The 20354-nt window shown below is 50.7% G+C and overlaps 1 protein-coding gene across 1 annotated transcript in view; it reads left to right on the forward strand.

Annotated features, from left to right (window-relative positions):
• myo15ab (myosin XVAb) overlaps positions 1 to 20354 on the forward strand; it is a 35330-nt gene that overhangs the window by 13969 nt on the left and 1007 nt on the right. Inside the window, 51 exon segments of the mRNA XM_047042153.1 lie at positions 54 to 179; positions 262 to 339; positions 718 to 869; positions 954 to 999; positions 1315 to 1398; positions 1400 to 1440; positions 1660 to 1777; positions 1914 to 2089; positions 2286 to 2370; positions 2479 to 2511; positions 2636 to 2717; positions 2873 to 3003; positions 3096 to 3191; positions 3302 to 3430; positions 3520 to 3626; positions 3728 to 3903; positions 4192 to 4264; positions 4439 to 4630; positions 5232 to 5314; positions 5422 to 5495; positions 6869 to 6965; positions 7096 to 7155; positions 7490 to 7569; positions 8565 to 8882; positions 9038 to 9122; positions 9391 to 9544; positions 10278 to 10371; positions 10622 to 10739; positions 10809 to 10924; positions 11239 to 11298; positions 11804 to 11879; positions 12111 to 12220; positions 12425 to 12543; positions 13525 to 13666; positions 13821 to 13932; positions 14056 to 14130; positions 14229 to 14434; positions 14567 to 14673; positions 14766 to 14829; positions 14978 to 15050; positions 15262 to 15335; positions 15412 to 15494; positions 15580 to 15710; positions 15893 to 15987; positions 16644 to 16721; positions 16872 to 16968; positions 17061 to 17221; positions 17313 to 17446; positions 17740 to 17873; positions 18066 to 18199; positions 18651 to 18791. Of these exon segments, the coding sequence (XP_046898109.1) occupies positions 54 to 179; positions 262 to 339; positions 718 to 869; positions 954 to 999; positions 1315 to 1398; positions 1400 to 1440; positions 1660 to 1777; positions 1914 to 2089; positions 2286 to 2370; positions 2479 to 2511; positions 2636 to 2717; positions 2873 to 3003; positions 3096 to 3191; positions 3302 to 3430; positions 3520 to 3626; positions 3728 to 3903; positions 4192 to 4264; positions 4439 to 4630; positions 5232 to 5314; positions 5422 to 5495; positions 6869 to 6965; positions 7096 to 7155; positions 7490 to 7569; positions 8565 to 8882; positions 9038 to 9122; positions 9391 to 9544; positions 10278 to 10371; positions 10622 to 10739; positions 10809 to 10924; positions 11239 to 11298; positions 11804 to 11879; positions 12111 to 12220; positions 12425 to 12543; positions 13525 to 13666; positions 13821 to 13932; positions 14056 to 14130; positions 14229 to 14434; positions 14567 to 14673; positions 14766 to 14829; positions 14978 to 15050; positions 15262 to 15335; positions 15412 to 15494; positions 15580 to 15710; positions 15893 to 15987; positions 16644 to 16721; positions 16872 to 16968; positions 17061 to 17221; positions 17313 to 17446; positions 17740 to 17873; positions 18066 to 18199; positions 18651 to 18791 (5610 nt within the window).

A 20354-nucleotide genomic window follows, 5' to 3' on the forward strand; every position in this document is an offset into this window, starting at 1 on the left:
CTCCGGGTCGCTGTTTCCATGATGATATCTGACCTAGTCCTTGTTGTTGCCAGGCAACGGACCACACTTTCCTCCAGAAGTGCCACTATCACCATGGTAACAGCCTCCTGTATGCCCGGCCCAAGATGCCCCTCCCTGAGTTCACCCTGAAACACTATGCTGGGAGGGTCACCTACCAGGTACTCACACACACATATAACATTCTGAGGTTCTGCTTAGGTTCTGCTGAGGTTCTGTTGATATTCTGGTTGTGTCCGACAGGTCCAGAAGTTTCTGGACAAGAACTTTGATTCAGTACGACAGGATGTACTGGATCTCTTCACACAGAGCAGGAACAAGGTGTGTCATACAGAACAGAAATTACATGGGGGGTGCATTTCAGGGCAGGACTTTAGTGTCTTGCCAAGAAATGCACCCCCTGCTAACTCTAACTCTGACTAGGAAAGTGCCACATGCATGAAACTTAGTCTGGTTACACAAGTTCCCTCGACGTACAGTAAAAACCCTTTGACGCTGGGATAATTTTTTATTTTCTTTTCTTGCACCTTCATCCACCCCATAACTCTGACTAGGAAGATCCCACCTGCTCAAACCTGGGTCTGGTTACTCAGACTTGTTCCTTCAACATGCAGTAAAAATCATTTGATGATGGGATACACACACCTATACACACACACTTGTATACACACACTCATATGCATGCATGTGTGTGTTTAGATGGTGTCCAGCTTGTTCCTGAAACACTCTGAAAGTGTTGCTCAGCAACGCACCGCCCAAAGGAGGGGGAGCACTGCACGCCGTTACCATGCCAACACCGTCAGTGCCAAGTTCCAGAGCAGCCTGCAGGAGCTGGTGGAGAAGATGGAGAGGTTCACAAACACACAAAACACAAACACACACACACTCTCTCACACACACACACACACTCATACAAATGTGTGTATGTTTTGCAGGTGTAACCCATACTTTGTCCGCTGCATCAAGCCCAACCACCACAAGGTAAGATCCAGTACGTGCGTATTTAGTGTATGTACATGTGTCAGTGTGTGTGCATCTGTCTGTGCAAGTGTGTGTGTGTTATGTAGGAGCCAGCTATGTTTGATATGGAGCTGCTGGTATGCTTTAAAAAACATTTTGTACTTTTGATATTTAAACACTATGAGAATTCTTAAATGTTTACTGTATGCACCTTGCCACCAAAGTAAATTCCTTGTTGTGTAAACTACTTGGCTATTAAACTGGATTCTGATTCTGACATGTGTGTTGGTGATTTGTGTGGGTTTGTGTATGTTTGTGTGGTGTGTGTGTGTGTAGGAGCCAGCCATGTTTGACATGGAGCTGGTTAACTCTCAGCTTCGCTACTCTGGTATCATGGAAACCATTCGCATCAGGAAGGAGGGGTTATCCAATCAGAATGCTCTTCCACAACTTCCTGCTCAGGTAGGTCATATGACTCTAAGCTGCTACAGAGGAACAGGAGCGTAACAGGCTTCTGATTGGTCCCTCAACAGAGAGACGCCTTATCTCATGTCACTGCATGTGTGAGTCTGTGTGTGAGTATGTTTTTGTTTCCTCTGTGGGTGTTCTTGTGTGTATGTGTGTGTGTATGTGTGTGTGTATGTGTGTGTGTGTGTATGTGTGTGTGTGTATGTGTGTCAGGTACAAGGCTCTGCTGTGTATGGTAGACCCCCCCCCTGCAGACGGAGAGAACTGTGTTCAGATGCTGCATCAGCTTTGTCCAGTCAGAGAAGGAGCCTACCAGGTGGGCGTGTCCAAGGTGAGGGGAGGTTGGACCTTGAGACGCTTGAAAGACAGCATCTGCTAAATCACACAAATGCATAATGTCAGTAAAACTACATGAGTGTGTGAATGTGTGTGTGTATGGTGTGTGTGTGTATGGTGTGTGTGTGCAGCTGTTCCTGAAGGAGGACTTGTACCAGCTGCTGGAGGCAAAGCGTGACCATGTTCTGAGTTTGGCTGCCATGACGCTACAGAGATACACACGCATGTTCTTCGTACGCAAGAACTTCCTCAAGTTCAGACTCAACATGGTCCTGTTTCAGACTCGCAGCAAGGGCTACCTAGCCAGGTACACACACATACACACACACACATACACACACACACACACACATACAACAACACACATACACACACACATACACACACACACACACACACACATACACATACACAACCACACACACACACCTACACCTACACACACACACACACGTATACACTCACACTCTGTTGGTTTGGTCCTCCACTTCCTGTCTGGACAGGAAGAGGTTTGCAATGAGGAGGAAGTACCTGATCAAACTCCGTTCTGCTGTGCGTCTCTACGTTGTTCATCGGCGCTACGTCAGGGTAGGAGGGAGGGAAGGGAGGGGGGAGAGGGGAGGAGGGGGGGAGTAGGGGTTTACTTTATTTGTTAATGATGGAGGGATGTGTGTGAGTGAGTACTCTTTGTTTCAGATGGTGATAGAGCCAGCCAGGAAAGCAGAGGAGGTAAGAGTCACTACTAACCTTAACCAGGACTACAGAACACTATTTACTAAAAACTAACTTTAACTATAACCACAGACTATTAACTATTAACGTATGTGTGTATTGTGTGTGTGTGTGTGTGCAGGACCGTGTTAACAGAGAGGTGGTGGATGTCACAACTCTGCCCATCCCTGCTGAACTAGCTGCTTTGCTCCAAGCTACTGCAGGTACCACACACACACACATTTCACACACACGTGACACACGTACACATACCTCAAACACACAGTTATCTGTGCATGCCTGTTTGTGTGAGTGTGTATGGTGTGTGTATGGTGTGTATGGTGTGTGTGGTGTGTGTGTGGTGTGTGTGTGTGTGCAGGAGGGGAGGTACTCCACTCGGAGTGTCTGGCCCTGGTCCAGGCCCCCAGGGTGCAGGTGGAGCCTCAGCTGACCCTCCCTCTGGACCTCAACAACTACCTGATCACTCACTACATACGAGCCATCTTCAGGGTGGGAACACACACGCACACACATAGTGAAGGATCACTACCAGGTCCAACACACTGCATTAGCTGTGAGTGTTGTGTGTCTGTGTGTTATAGGAGCCGTTGTTTGGGATGCTAGCTGCTCCTTTGGAGAGGTCTCTGACCAGAGTGGACGAAGAGCTGAAACAAGGAGCATTGGATGTCTTCACACTGGTACACACACACCATATGCACACACATACAAATATATCTGTGAGAAATGGAGATTCCTGAAGGCAGATCTGTGACAAATGGAGATTCCTTAATGAGTGTTGTGCTGTTAGATTCTCAGGTTCATGGGGGACCCCAGTCTGAGCGGTGCTCAGGAGAACCTGTTTGGGAACTACATCATCCACAGAGGACTGGCCAACCCCGGCCTCCGAGACGAGATCCTGGCACAGGTGGCCAATCAGGTCAGGCTCCGCCACTACAAGGAAACAAGATAATCACACTACGTAGTTTTCTCAACATAACTCTAACTTCCTGCCTCTCCTCCAACGAGGTGTGGCGGAACCCCAACGTCCTGAACTGTGAGCGTGGCTGGCTGCTCCTGGCTGCCTGCCTGTCCTCCTTCTCCCCCTCACACAGACTGCACAAGTACCTGCTCAAGTACGACACACACACACTCTCACACACACACTCTCACACACACACTCTCACACTCACACACACACTCACACACACATACCACTGTGTGTGTGTGAGTGCAGGTTTGTATCAGACTATGGCCCAGGGGGGTATGACTGTGTGTGTCAGCACCGACTGCTCCAGACCATGCAGGGGTCGTCACGGCGACCCGAGGCACGGACACACCCCCCCTGCCTGCTGGAGTGGACGGCCAACCGGCACCGAGCTCACACTGTGTTACACATACACTGCTTTGATGGTGAGACACACACACACACACCTTGTTACACCTACACTGCTTTGATGGTGAGACACACACACTGTGTTACACATACACACAAACACAAACTGAGACATGTAGAGAGCGTCTCCTTCTACACGCACACACACACACACACATATTTATCTCACTCATCCAGATAGTCCTGTCGGCTCTGAGGATAAGTTACCACCTGATACTGGACCTATGCGTGGTGTGTGTGTGCGTGGGGTATGTTTGTGGTGTGTGTGTGTCCATGTGTTTGTGTGTGTGTGTTTATGACTACAGGTGATTCCTTCCTCTGTCCTCTCAACTCCTGGACTACAGGAGAGGACCTGGCTCAAGACATTCTGCAGCACAGGTACACACACACACACACACACACACACACCAAACACACATTCCTTGCCTGGGATGCCTCAGCAACTAACCCTGATGTGTGTGTATGGTGTGTGAGTGTGTGTGTGTGTGTATGGCATGTGTGTGTGTATGATGTATGAGTGTGTGTGTATATGGCGTGTGTGTGTATGTTCAGGGGTGTGACGGAGGGCCGGTGTGGCTGGTCGGTGCTGCTTAGGGAAGCGGCCCAGTGGGTGGAGCTGGAGGGTGGAGACCTGGTGTGTGACCTGCTGTCTGACCTGGAGATGTCCCCAGACGTCCCCAAGCTGCCCTCCTACTTCATCATCTCCACCCAGGACCCTGCCAGGGTCAGGGCCAACAACAGCATGTAGGACTCTCTCTCTCTCTTTCTCTCTCTCTCCTCTCCCTCCCTCTCCCTCTCTCTCCTCAGGACCCTGCCAGGGTCAGGGCCAACAACAGCATGTAGGCCTCTCTCTCTCTCTCCTCTCTCCCTCTCTCTCTCTCCCCAGGACCCTGCCAGGGTCAGGGCCAACAACAGCATGTAGGCCTCTCTCTCTCTCTTTCTCTCTTTCTCTCTTTCTCTCTTTCTCTCTCTCTCTCTCTCTCTCTCTCTCTCTCTCTCTCTCTCTCTCTCTCTCTCTCTCTCTCTCTCTCTCTCTCTCCCTCCCTCTCTCTCCCTCTCTCTCCTCAGGACCCTGTCAGGGTCAGGGCCAACAACAGCATGTAGGCCTCTCTCTCTTGTCCCCATATATTGTCCCTCCTATATATCCCTTGCTACCATGGTCAATTACCAAAGAAAGCAAAACATGTGTTTTTTACTCATTTTTGTGTCTGTGTGTGTCTGTGTGTGTCTGTGTATGTACGTGTGTGTATCTGTGTGTGTCTGTGTGTGTGAATGTGTATCTGTGTGTGTGTGTCTGTGTATGTACGTGTGTGTATCTCTGTGTGTGTGTGTGTGTGTGTTACAGTAGTCTCCTGGGCAGTGGGTTTGACTCTAAAGAAGACCTTGCCTCCAAATTCTCTACTCTGCCCGATAGACCACTCAGCCAAGGTACACACACACAGATACACACACATACATACCCATACATGAAGATACACACACAGTACACACTCACATACATTGACATATACCGTGTGATGTGTGTGTTCATCCAGACCTGGAGCCCCACAGAGGGATGGACCGCTACCTCGACAGTCTGTTTGATCCTGTTCTGGCCGACAGCAGTGCGGTGAGTGCTGTTAGCTAAGGCTATGTTAGCTAGCCAGGCTAGGTTAACCAACTGCTAGGTTAGCAAGCCATGCTAGTTTAGCAAGCCAAGCTAGTTTAGCAAGTCAGGCTAGGTTAGGCTAAGGCTAGTTTCGCCAGCCATACTAAATTAGGCAGGTTGAGTTGGTGTTAGTAATACAAGGTTATGCTAAGTTAATTACCAATGCTTATTATGCTAGGTGCCATTGTAGCTGTGTCATCCAGCTATGCTAGCTACAATGGTAGCAATGTTATATAGCTATGACAGGTACAATCATGGCTGTGTTATTTAGCTTTGCTAGCGACAAAGGTAGTAGTGTTATCCAGCCATGACAGATGCGATGGTAGCTATGTTATCGAGCTCATTTTGTAGTTAGTGTTATAAATGCTACGTACAATGGTAGCTATGTTATCTATCTATGCTGGATAAAATGCTAGTGGTGTCCTCTAGCTATGCTAACCACAATGGCAGCTGTGCTATCTAGCCATGCTAGCTACTATATCAACTGTGTCCTGCCGTAACAGTGAGTAAGTGAGTGAGTGAGTGGATGTTGTTCTCTGTGATATCTGGAAGTGAATGAGCATGTATCAGCTGTGTTGTACAGGCACAGACTCGCCTGCTAACATCTCTGGTTACCCGGTTACCGTAACTGTCATTGCGACCAGATCGCCACGGTGATTTCCCCTCCCGACACCGAGATCTCCTTACAAGGAGCCAACACTCAGCTAATGAATGGCTTACTATTTAATGACACACACACACCTTCACTCACTCACACACACACACACCTTCACTCACACACATACACACCCAGATCAACGCACATACACACATACAAACCACACACACACACCACAGGGGTTCCTGTGGCTCAGGAGGTAGGTGTGATCTCCGACTCCTCCTGGCCATGTGTGGGAGTGTCCTGGGGCAAGACACTGAAACAAGCTGCTCCTGATGGGCAGGTGTTAGGGTTAGGGTCCTGGGGCAAGACACTGAAACAAGCTGCTCCTGATGGGCAGGTGTTAGGGTTAGGGTACTGGGGCAAGACACTGAAACAAGCTGCTCCTGATGGGCAGGTGTTAGGGTCCTGGGGCAAGACACTGAAACAAGCAGCTCCTGATGGGCAGGTGTTAGGGTTAGGGTCCTGGGGCAAGACACTGAAACAAGCTGCTCCTGATGGGCAGGTGTTAGGGTTAGGGTCCTGGGGCAAGACACTGAAACAAGCTGCTCCTGATGGGCAGGTGTTAGGGTTAGGGTCCTGGGACAGACCAGCACCTTGCATGGCAGCGCTGGGAGAGCAGGGTTCAGAGGGGAACTAGAACACTCTGGTGTAACATTTGACCTTTGACCCCCAGGAAGTGGAGCGTCCCTCGGAGCTGTCCAGCAGACTGAGGGGGGGTGGAGGTGTCGGGGGTCACAACAGCCCCTACGGACAACCCCCCCAGCCCGGAGGTCAGCCTCTCTCTCTTCCTCTGTCTGTTCCTCTCTCTCTCCTTCTCTTTCTCTCTATCCCTCCCTTCCCTCTCTCCCTCTCCCTCTTGTGACATGTTGTGTGTGTGTAACATGTTGTGTGTGTGTGCAGCGGTGAGGGTTCTACCCATGATGCCAGGAGAGGTTATATCACCCCCGCTCTCCCCGGTCGCCCCTCCTGCAGCCACACGTATGCATTGCCATGTTTAGTAGTTTGTATCCCCAAGGAAACCATGTTCTTGTGTTTGTATCACAATAGAAACCATGTTTAAAAGGCTTTATATATACTATGAAGGTTGAGAGTAGCTACTTGATGTTTACATTCAGCACACAGATTTTACACCTGTTATATTACACCTGTTATATTACACCTGTTATTTCACTGGAGCTGTGTTGCTTTTGACAATAACATACATTACTAAACACCTTGTTTGTCCATTGTTTTTAATCAGCTGTTATCATCCTTATTCCTTCCTCCTCCTCCTCCTCCCCCTCTCCTCCTCCTCCTCCTCCTTCCCCAGACTCTCAGGATGCAGTGATAGCTCAGCAGCAACAAGCCATTATCAACCAGCAGGCTGTCATCATGGTAACCATCGCTACCTCCTCCACTCCTGTCCTTGCCCCTTTCTTCCTCTCTTGAAATAATCACCATGTCACCCCTGCCCCTCCCTACTCTCCTGCCCCTCCCCCCTCTCCTGTCCCCCTGTCCCTACCTCCTCTCCTGCCCCCTGCCCCTCCCTCCTCTCCTGCCACCCTGCCGCTCCCTCCTCTCCTGCCCCCTGCCCCTCCCTCCTCTCCTGCCCCCCTGCCCCTCCCTCCTCTCCTGCCACCCTGCCCCTCCCTCCTCTCCTGCCACCCTGCCCCTCCCTCCTCTCCTGCCCCCCTGCCCCTCCCTCCTCTCCTGCCACCCTGCCCCTCCCTCCTCTCCTGCCCCCTGCCCATCCCTCCTCTCCTGCCACCCTGCCCCTCCCTCCTCTCCTGCCCCCCTGCCCCTCCCTCCTCTCCTGCCACCCTGCCGCTCCCTCCTCTCCTGTCCCCTGCCCCTCCCTCCTCTCCTGCCCCCCTGCCCCTCCCTCCTCTCCTGCAAACCCTGCCGCTCCATCCTCTCCTGCCCCCTGCCCCTCCCTCCTCTCCTGCCACCCTGCCCCTCCCTCCTCTCCTGCCCCCTGCCCCTCCCTCCTCTCCTGCCACCCTGCCCCTCCCTCCTCTCCTGCCCCCCTGCCCCTCCCTCCTCTCCTGCCCCCCTGCCCCTCCCTCCTCTCCTGCCCCCTGCCCCTCCCTCCTCTCCTGCCCCCCTGCCCCTCCCTCCTCTCCTGCCACCCTGCCGCTCCCTCCTCTCCTGCCCCCTGCCCCTCCCTCCTCTCCTGCCCCCTGCCCCTCCCTCCTCTCCTGCCCCCTGCCCTTCCCTCCTCTCCTGCCACCCTGCCCCTCCCTCCTCTCCTGCCCCCCTGCCCCTCCCTCCTCTCCTGCCCCCCTGCCCCTCCCTCCTCTCCTGCCACCCTGCCACTCCCTCCTCTCCTGCCCCCCTGCCCCTCCCTCCTCTCCTGCCCCCCTCCTTCTCCCCCCTCTCCTCCCTCCCAGGCTCAGCAGATGACCATGCAGGCCATGGCCTTGGTTACCTCCCCCATCACCTCACCCCCCACCTCCCCCATCAGCAGCCCCCCCATGAGCCCTCTCCTCCCCCACCCCCTCTCCCCTTACTCCTCTCCCTACTCCCCCATCCCACCCTCTCCTTATGCCAACCTCCCCCCCAGTTCGTATCCCACCTCCCCAGACCCTGCTGGCTCCGCCCCCCAGCCACACGCCCCACCCCTGTCTGCTCCAAGCCCCGCCCCTCATGCTGCAGAGAAGAGCCTTAAGGTCACCATGGACACGAAGCCCAAAGCCAGCACACCCCAAGTGAGAATCCCCCTTTCTATGTTCAGAGGTCAGGATTCAGGAGTTAAGGTCATTGGCAGGTGTTAAAGTGAGAGATCAGGTGTCAAGGTCAGGTGTTAAGGTCAGGTGTTACAGTAAAGGTCAAGGGTCAGTGTAGTCACCATGTCTCTCTCCAGGGCGTGTCATCGGGGACAGACAGTGTTGCCAAGAGAAGAGCTCCAGCCATCCCCATCAACAAGGACCAGAGGGCCAGGAAGTTTGGTGAGAGCCACCCCTGACCCTTGACCCCTGACCCCTAACCTCTAACCCCTCACACACACCACAGATACACACACACACAAAGCACAGATACACACACACAAAGCACAGATACACACACACAAAACACAGATACATACACACAAAGCACAGATACACACACACGCACAACAAAATGTTATAGAAGAGAGTTGACTCAGAGATGTGTGTGTAATGTTTGTATGTGTGTGTGTCCATGCGTGTGGGGGTGTAATGTTGAATGTGTGTGCAGCCCCAGTGGTGACCTCTCCACCGCCCCCTGCTGGAGAGGTGGTGAAGTGGTCAGAGCAGCAGGAGAGCATCACCCCCAGCGGCAACGTCAGAGACATCATCCGCCAATACGACTCTCCTCCTCCCCCTCCACAGCCCCTGCCCCCCGGCAAGAGGTACACACATACACACACATGCACACTTATACACACACATACACACATACACACTTTCTCTTCTCTTCTCCATGGACACAACCTTCTTCAACACTTTTCAGTACTGTCTTATTGTGTGTGGTGTGTGTGTATCTGTGGTGTGTGTGTATCTGTGGTGTGTGTGTATGTCTGGTGTGTGTGTATCTGTGGTGTTTGTGTATCTGTGGTGTGTGTGTATCTGTGGTGTTTGTGTATGTGTGGTGTGTGTGTATCTGTGGTGTGTGTGTACGTGTGGTGTGTGTATGTGTGGTGTGTGTGTGGGAATGTGTGGTGTGTGTGTATCTGTGGTGTGTGTGTATCTGTGGTGTGTGTGTATGTGTGGTGTGTGTACGTGTGGTGTGTCTGTGTATGTGTGGTGTGTGTGTGTATGTGTGGTGTGTGTGTATCTGTGGTGTGTGTGTATGTGTGGTGTGTGTGTATCTGTGGTGTGTGTGTATCTGTGGTGTTTGTGTATGTGTGGTGTGTGTGTATGTGTGGTGTGTGTGTGTATCTGTGGTGTGTGTGTATCTGTGGTGTGTGTGTATGTGTGGTGTGTGTGTATGTGTGGTGTGTGTGTATCTGTGGTGTGTGTGTATCTGTGGTGTGTGTGAATGTGTGGTGTGTGTGTATCTGTGGTGTGTGTGTATCTGTGGTGTGTGTGTATGTGTGGTGTGTGTGTATCTGTGGTGTGTGTGTATCTGTGGTGTGTGTGTAGGCGACCAGAGGGGAAGTATCTAAAAAAGCAGAGTCCTCGTGATGAAGCTTTGCACATCCTCAAACCTCAGATGGACAACCCTCCACCTCCACAGGTACACACACACACTTATTGTTCTATCCTAGTGGGGACCAAACATTCACAATCAAAACACCCCTAACACCCACTGAAAACAAGCATTTGAAGTTTTGAGGCAAAAGGGTCAAGTTTGACATATTTTTCTATACTTGAGGATATTAAGTTCCCCACACTGACAGACGCTCAACCGTAACAGTTTAGTTACTTCCTGTTATACTTCCTGTTATACTTCCTGTTATACTTCCTGTTATACTTCCTGTCTCCAGCCCAAACACCCACCTGGCCCCTCCCCCTCTGCATCCGCCATGAAGGAGGCGGGGTTTAAACCCACCAAGAGCACCAAGAGGAGGGCTCCAGTGAGGCCCCTTCCACCTCACCCCACAGGTACACACACACACACACTGAGCCAGTGAGTGAGTAGATTTGGTGATTGACAACCATGTCGTCCTATAGTGTCGCGGGAGCTGCCGGTGGAGGCGGAGACTATCCAGACTAAACTCCATCGCAGCACGACAGAAGAGCATTACACCTACACCAACGTTCCCTGGAGACTGTACCTGAGGAAGGAGGTACACACACACACACACGACTGTACCTGAGGAAGGAGGTACACACACACACACACACACACACGACTGTACCTGAGGAAGGAGGTACACACACACGCATACACTACTGTACCTGAGGAAGGAGGTACACACACACACACGACTGTACCTGAGGAAGGAGGTACACACACACGCATACACTACTGTACCTGAGGAAGGAGGTACACACACACGCATACACGACTGTACCTGAGGAAGAAGGTACACACACACACACACACACACGACTGTACCTGAGGAAGAAGGTGCACACCTGACTCTTTGGAGTGTTTCAGGTGTTCTTCCCCAAGGACAGTTTCAACCATCCTCTGGTGTTGGATCTCATATTCAAACAGGTGAGTAGGTCTGTCTTTCTGATGTCTGTCTGTCTATGTGTCTGATGTTTGTCTGCCTGTCTGCCTGTCAGATGTCTGCCTGCCTGCCTGCCTGCCTGCCTGTTTGCCTGCCTGTCTGCCTGCCTGCCTGCCTGCCTGCCTGTTTGCCTGCCTGCCTGCCTGCCTGCCTGCCTGCCTGCCTGCCTGCCTGCCTGCCTGCCTGCCTGTCTGCCTGTATGTCTGTCTGTCTGTCTGTCTGCCTGCCTGTTTGCCTGCCTGCCTGTTTACCTGCCTGTTTGCCTCCCTGCCTCCCTGCCTCCCTGCCTATACCTGCCTGTTTGCCTGCCTGCCTGCCTGCCTCCTTGCCTGCCTGTTTGCCTGCCTGCCTGCCTGCCTGTTTGCCTGCCTGCCTGTTTGCCTGCCTGCCTGCCTAACGGCCAGCCTGTCTGTCTGATATCTGCCTGTCTGCCTGCCTGTCTCACTGTCTCTACTGATGTCTACCTGTCTACCTGTCTTTCACCTGTAGGTGGTGAATGATACCTTGTCTGAGGCTTGTGTTCGCATCACCAGTGAGGAGAGGCTGAAGATGAAGGCTTTGTTTGGTGAGAATACTATAATACCCACAATGCATCTGAAAAATCACCTGTTGTACTGAAAAAAATCAATACAATGTGTGTGTGGTGTGTCTATATGTGCACGTGAGTGTGGTGTGTGTGTGTGTGTGGTGTTTGTGCGTGTCTTCATATGTGCGTGTGTCTACATGTGTATGGTGTGTGTGCGTATGTGTATGTGTGTGTGTCTACATGTGTGTGTGTGGTGTGTGTGTGTGCCAGCTAAACTGGGGGTGATGCAAGACACTCAAGACGAGACAGTGAAGAAGTCTGTTGTCACGGCAGCCAGAGACTCCCTAGACATCTACTTCTCCAGACTGTTCCCTGCCTCCGTAAGTCTGACCTGTATACACACATCTGAATACACACTACTGTATACACACTACTGGATACACACTACTGAAGGCACACTACTGGATACACACTACTGTATACACACCTGTACACGCACACACCTAGACACAGTGTGTACGTGTATGTGTGTGTGTCTACATGCGTATGTGTGTGTGTCTACATGTGTGTGTGTGTGTGTGCAGGGCAGCGTGGGGACAGGGGTGCAGGTGCTGGCTGTGTGTCACAGTGGGATCAAGCTGCTGAAGACAGTGAAGAGCAGTGCTGCAGCTCCAGACTACTTCAGAGTCCTCAGGCCTTACACGTACGTGGGTGTGTCTGTGTGTGTCTCTCTGTGTGTGTCTGTGTGTGTCTGTGTGTGTGTGTCTGTGTGTGTCTGTGTGTGTGTGTCTGTGTGTGTGAGTGAAAGTATGTTTCTGGTCGTGTGTGTGTGTGTTTGTGTTTCACATCAAAGTTTCAGCAACACTTCCCATTAAGTTTACATTAATTACCATGTAACTACATAGTAATTCTCGTAGTTTAAACATTGTGGGTACATTATAGGTGCTATGTGCTATAAAGCAGGCAAGGAGTCTGTGTTTGGAGATGAAAGTGCACAAGAACTTTACTTAGAAATAAACATGATACAGAACAAAGGTCACCTGCCACACGGCCATCGATGACAAACAATAAGACTTCAAACAGGTGTTATACAGCCATCCTAATGAGTCAACACAAACAGGTGTTATACAGCCACCCTAACGAGTCAACACAAACAGGTGTTATACAGCCATCCTAATGAGTCAACACAAACAGGTGTTATACAGCCATCCTAATGAGTCAACACAAACAGGTGTTATACAGCCATCCTAACGAGTCAACACAAACAGGTGTTATACAGCCATCCTAATGAGTCAACACAAACAGGTGTTATACAGCCACCCTAACGAGTCAACACAAACAGGTGTTATACAGCCATCCTAATGAGTCAACACAAACAGGTGTTATACAGCCACCCTAACGAGTCAACACAAACAGGTGTTATACAGCCATCCTAATGAGTCAACACAAAACAGGTGCGTCTAATATTCCGGTGACGCAGATCGGCGCTCAGGCTCTATGTGAACCGTGACACTGTAATAACATGGTACTTTGTAATAACATGGTACTTTGTGAGCAGTATAGGCTACAGTAGAAAGCTTGTTGCTATGTAGTTACATGGCAGTTAATATAACCTCCATAAAAGTGTTACCAAAGCTACTGAGCATATCTCTATTTCCATGGTAACTAGTGTCTGTTTCCGTAGTTATGCAGACATCCTGTTTGTTACCATCCCGTCAGAGAACATGCTGGAGTTCAACCTGACCAATGAGAAGCTCATCCTGTTCTCTGCCAAGGCTGCTCAGGTCAAGAGCCTGATAGACCACTTCATCACTGAGATCAAGAAGGTACACACACATACACACTCATACACTGACACACACACCCCCTCTCTGAGTACACACACACACACACACACACCACACACACTCTCCCCTACAGGACTCTGAGTACACACACACACACCACACACATACCCACACCCACTCCTCTCTCCCGCAGGACTCTGAGTATGTGGTTGCAGAGAGAAACCATGTGACAGATGAGCACTCGTGTCTGAGCTTCCACAAGGGTGACATCATCAGGCTGCAGGTCATGGACAGCTTGGAGAAGGGTGAGGCCCACACTGATGACATCCCCTGTAACAGCAGTGGAGCTCATCCCTGTGTGTGTGTTCTGCAGGTCAGGGTTAGGGTTAGTGTGCAGAAGCTGATCCCTGTGTGTGTGTGTTCTGCAGGTCAGGCCTACGGCTGTGTGGTGAGGAAGAAGGTGGTGTTTCTAGAGGAGTTAAAGAAAGACACGCAGGACTTTGGTGAGACAATAGACACATAACACACACATAAACACACACATAAACACACACATGATGTGTGTGTGTGTATATGTGTACGTGTGTGCATATGTGGGCAGGGTGGAAGTTTGGCGCGGTGTTTGGCCGTGCGGGGGTGTTCCCTGGGGAGTGTGCGCGGCCCACAGCTGCTCCTGATTTCCTGTCTCTGCCGCTGGACCGGAGGGCGGAACCTCGCGGGGGGGCAGGGCGCGTTGCCGTGTCCTCAGCCGTTGCTGTTGCCGTGGCGTCCACCATGGCAGCACATGAGATCGACCAAACGCTGGAGGTACACACGCATGCATAAACATGCATAGATGCATGCACACACACACATATACATATGCACACGCATTGATACATATACACACACACACAAACTCTCCCAGTAGCAGGTTGCTGCAGTTCCGTGTGTGTCCAGCAGGCGTCGCTGGAGGGTTTTGGAGAGCTGCTGCTGGAGCAGGTGGAGGATGGACGCTACGACCTGGTGGAGTTTGCAAAGAAGTACTTCAGACAACCTGGCAGGGGGTGAGACACACAGTCTCACACACTCACACACACACCCTCACAAACACACTTTCACGTACACACTTAAACCATAATGTTCTGTGTTGTCTTAGAGGTTCTCTGAAGAACAAGAACAAGGACTCTAGAGATCCATTTGAGATGGTTCGGTTCTCCAAGGTACCTTCCTCTAGAACTTTCAGGAACATTCCCTTCATAGAGCTTCACAATGATCTTATACATGACTGTGTGTGGTATTCCTATTTGGCGTGTATGTATTGTTGGTGTGTATGTATGTGTGTGTGTGTATGGTGTGTGTGTGTTACAGGCCCCACTGTCTGAGTCTCTGATCGAGTTCTCGGACCCAACCATGAATCGTGTGGCCACGGACATCTTCCTGTGTAAGCTCCGCCCACCTGGCGCATGTAGCCCCGCCCACCTGGCACATATAGCCCCGCCCACCTGGCGGATATTATTCTGTCACGGCATGAAACGTATTACATGTTTTATGATGTAATATTTTATGATGTCATGTTCTATGATGTCATGTTCTATGATGTCATGTTATGTGACGTAATGTCCTGTGTTGTCGTCCTGTGATGTCATGTTCAGCGGTGATGAGGTTCATGGGAGACCATCCTGTAAAGGGACAGTCAGAACAGGAAGTGGTCAGCACCTTCCTCAAGGTACAAACACATACACACACACACCTCTCTGTCTCCAGTGGGCATGTGTAACGTTGTGTGTGTTTTTTCCTGTCAGCTGATTGGAGAGTTTGGTCTGATGAGGGATGAGGCTTACTGCCAGCTGCTCAAACAGCTGAGCTCCAACACCAGCTCCAAACCGTCAGTTACTCACACACACACTCACACAACAAACAAAACACACCACACAATCCCAGCCAGTGACCCTTGACCCTGTGTGTGTCAGGGATAGCTGCCAGCGGGGCTGGAGGCTGCTCTACATCCTGACTGCCTTCCACCACTGCTCCCAGGTCCTAAAGCCCTTCCTGTTAAAGTTCCTGCAGGATGCCTACCGCAGCCCTGGGGGCCAGTACCAGGGTAACACACACCACACAGACCACACACACACCATACCACACACACCACACACATTTCCCTCTGTGACTCTGGAGGAAGGGGCGGGACTCAAGGTGTGATAATGCGTTCTGACTGACTAACTGAGGCTTGTTCCTGAATTGTTATTGGCTGACTGAGGCCTGATAATGCGTTGTGATTGACAGGTATTGCCAAGGCTTGTGAGCAGAACCTGAGGAAGACGTTCCAATATGGCGGCCGCCTCGTGGTTCCCAGCAGCATGGAGCTGCAGGCCATGGTGGTCAGCACCAAAGCTCTTACCTGTTCACCTGTCTACCTGTCTGCCTGCTCACCTGTCTACCTGCTCACCTATCTACCTGTCTACCTGCTCACCTGTCTACCTGTTCACCTGTCTACCTGCTTACCTGTCTACCTGCTTACCTGTCTACCTGTTCACCTGTTCACCTGTCTACCTGTCTGCCTGCTCACCTGTCTACCTGCTTACCTATCTACCTGTTCACCTGTCTACCTGTCTGCCTGCTCACCTGTCGACCTGTGTACCTGCTCACCTATCTACCTGTTCACCTGTCTACCTGCTCACCTGTCTACTTCTTCACCTGTCTACCTGCTTACCTGTCTACCTGTCTACTTGTTCACCTGTCTACCTGCTCACCTGTCTACCTGCTCACCTATCTACCTGCTCACCTGTCTACCTGTCTACCTGTCTACCTGCTCACCTATCTACCTGTTCACCTGTCTACCTGTTCACCTGTCTACCTGTCTACCTGCTCACCTGTCTACTTCTTCACCTGTTCACCCTGCTCACCTGTCTACCTGTTCACCTGTCTACCTGTCTACCTGCTTACCTGTCTACCTGTTCGTGTGTGCAGTTGTGACATCACGGTACTTTTGTTTACTGGTTGGGTGTTGGTAGCCATGGTTGCGTGTGTGTTTTAGGCGGGGCGGAGCTCCAAGCGTCAGCTGTTCCTGTTTCCTGGAGGCATTGAGCGCCACCTCAAGATCAAGACCTGCTCTGTGAGTGTGTGTGTGTCTGTCTGTGTGAGTGTGTGTGTGTGTGTGAGAGTGGTTATAGGTGAATGTTTCTGCTTGGATGTGTGAGTGTCTGTAACTGTGAGAATGTGTGTTTGAAGTGTGTGTGTGTTGATGTGTGTGTGTGTGTTGCAGGTGGCGCTGGACATCATAGAGGAGCTGTGTTATGAGATGTGTCTAGAGAGGCTGGAGGCTATGGACGAATACACCATCTTCCTCGTCACCAACAGAGGTACACACACACCACACACACACACCATGCACCATACACACACCATACACACCACACACACCATGTGTGATGCACCGTATGTGTGTGGGCAGGTGGGAACGTGCGTCCCCTGAACAGGCGTGAGTACGTGCTGGACCTGGTGACGGAGGCGGAGCGTGTGGACAGCAGCTTCTCTCTCTGGTTCCGCAGGGTCGTCTGGACACAGGCTCTTAAGTTCCACAACGAGCTGTGTGTCACCATGCACTACAACCAGGTACCTGACCCCTGGACCCTGACCCCTGGACCCTGACCCTATGTGTGTATGTGTATATGATGTGTGTGTGTGTTTGTGTGTGTGTGTGTAGGTGCTACCAGACTACCGTAAGGGGCTGCTGAGTGTGCTGTCCAGGGGGAAGGTCAGTGAGCAGCAGTTCCACCAGATCTCCAAGCTAGCCGCTCTGCAGCACCGAGCCAAGGAGCTGGCCTTCACACCCAGCATGTAGGAACACACACACACCTTCACACCAGCATGTAGGAACACACACACACCTTCACACCAGCATGTAGGAACACACACACACCTTCACACCAGCATGTAGGAACACACACACACCTTCACACCAGCATGTAGGAACACACACACACCTTCACACCAGCATGTAGGAACACACACACACACACCTTCACACTGACGTTTTACTAATGTGTGTGGTATGTATGGTGTGTGTGTATGGTGTGTGTGGTGTGTGTGTGTCTGTGTGTGTGTGTGGTGTGTGTGTGTGTGTGTCCCAGTCATGAGCTGTCAGAGTACATCCCCGCCCCTCTCTTCGGGAAACAGCCCCCCCAACAGTGGGCTGCCATGGCAACACTGCACCTCCAGCAGGTGCAGATCCTCAGCCCCCACCAGGCCAGAGCCCAGTTCCTAGGTAACACCAGAACCCAGTTCCTAGGTAACATCAGAGCCTGATAATCTGATACTAATAACACAATACGTACATTGACATGGGAGATTTGACCCTGCAATCTCTTGATCTCTTAAGATCTCTGGATCTGCAGTGCTCTTCCTCTGAGATATACCCCATCTATTCTAATATGTGTGTATGTGTGTGTGTGTGCAGGTCTGGTTAGTGCCTTCCCCATGTTTGGCTCCTCCTTCTTCTACATCCACAGCTGTAGCTCCTCCTCTGTCCACGCCCCCTGCATCCTGGCTGTCAATCAACACGGATTGCATTTCCTGCAAAAAGACACTCACGTAAGCAGGGCCCACCACCCCCAGTGCCACAACACCTCCAGCCCCCTGCCCCCAGTGGTCCCCCAGCCCCCCACCCCCCGCCCCCCAGCACCCGGCCCGCCCTCTCACACTTCATGTTTTCTTCCTTGTGTTGAAGAACTCTCTCGCTCTCCTCTTTCTCTCTCTTTCCTCTGCTGCGTGGGTCCTGTGGTGCATCTGTAGTTTTCTGTGTGGGTCCTGCGGTGCAGCTGTAGTTCTCTGTGTGGGTCCTGTGGTGCATCTGTAGTTTTCTGTGTGGGTCCTGTGGTGCAGCTGTAGTTCTCTGTGTGGGTCCTGTGGTGCAGCTGTAGTTCTCTGTGTGGGTCCTGCGGTGCAGCTGTAGTTCTCTGTGTGGGTCCTGTTGTGCAGCTGTAGTTCTCTGTGTGGGTCCTGTGGTGCAGCTGTAGTTTTCTGTGTGGGTCCTGTGGTGCAGGAGCGGATGGTGGGGGTCCCCCTGGTGGAGGTCCAGTCCAGCCGCACGCAGTCTCCTGGTGCGGGGAGCAGCTACCCCTACGTGGACCTGACCCTGGGAGACACCTGCTCACACAGGGTCATGCAACTGCAGCTGGAGCAGGTCCACACACACACATACACACACCATATACACACCACACACACCACACACACCATACACACACACACTATACATGCCATATACACACCACCAGTGTTGGGTGTAACGCGTTAACAATGTAACGCGATACAGTAGTCAGACTACTTTTCTTAGGTAACAAGTAACTTAACGCATTACTTATTTAATTGAATGAATCCGTTACTAGTTCCTGTTTCAAACAAGTAATGCATTACTCGGGGTCAGATGGCTGAGCGGTTAGGGAGTCGGGCTATTAATCAGAAGGTTGTTGGTTCGATTTCCGGCCATGCTAAATTATGTTGTGTCCATGGGCAAGGCACTTCACCCTACTTGCCTCGGGGAGAATGTCCCTGTACTTACTGTAAGTCGCTCTGGAGAGTGTCAACTAAATGACTAAATGTAAATGTTACTTAATTTAATCTTTTAGTCGCGAGCCCTCAGCATTTAGCTAAAAGTATAGAAAAGTTGAGGCTACTTTTCGCTAGGTAACTACGAAAACGTCTTAATCTGTTAGACAGGTGGGTTCCCCTTCGTTCTTTTGGTGAGCAGTCTCACAAGCCCAATTTACCCAGCGTCATGGAGCCGACCAAATAGTTATTTAAGACTTGCATGTACAGGCCTACGTAATATCAGATTAAATAATGTATTGAACTCAAGCTTGTGTGATGTGTTGCTGTATCGTTCAGTGGTTTAAGTTTAAGATTATATTACAGTAAGTAAAATAGTCTGGTTCAGTACATAAGTGAACACCATTTTGTTACCATATACCTAGCTATAGTTTAGCTTCGTTTTACTCCTAGATTCAAACCTAGCATGGTAAATTGTAGAGCTAGCTAAGTACTAGACTTCTGTCTGGCATTTTACAACATTATTTATTGATTAAATAAAGAGTTTCTTGATTCAAGAACTTCATGCAAATATTGCTTTTCATCATGGTGGAATATTACCTTGATCCGTCTTGCTGTATAATAAGGATTGATCATGTTATGTGCGAGTGACACTGAATATCCAGTACAATATGTGCTATTGCTAAGGTCAACCCATTAAATGTGCCTTCTGGGCATAAGAGTGACCAAGTTGAATTGTCTTAGAAATAAAAGACTTTTCCTAATGTAACGCAAAAGTATCTTAACGCCTTACTCTCTACAGCAAGTAACTAAGTAACGTAACTAGTTACTTTACAAGGAATGTAACTAGTAACTGTAATTAGTTATTTTAAAAAGCAACGTTACCCAACACTGCACACCACACATCATACACACACCATACACACACCACACATCATACACACATCATACACACACCATACACACACCACACACACACCAGACACACACCACACACAGACACACACCACACACCACACACATCATACACACACCATACACACACCACACACACCATACACACACCATACACACATCATACACACACCACACACACACCATACACACATCATACACACACCACACACACCATACACACACCACACACACACCACACACACACCACACACACACCACACACACACCATACACACACCAC

This window comes from Hypomesus transpacificus, chromosome 19 (assembly GCF_021917145.1).
Source record: "Hypomesus transpacificus isolate Combined female chromosome 19, fHypTra1, whole genome shotgun sequence".
NCBI classification, from domain to species: domain Eukaryota; kingdom Metazoa; phylum Chordata; class Actinopteri; order Osmeriformes; family Osmeridae; genus Hypomesus; species Hypomesus transpacificus.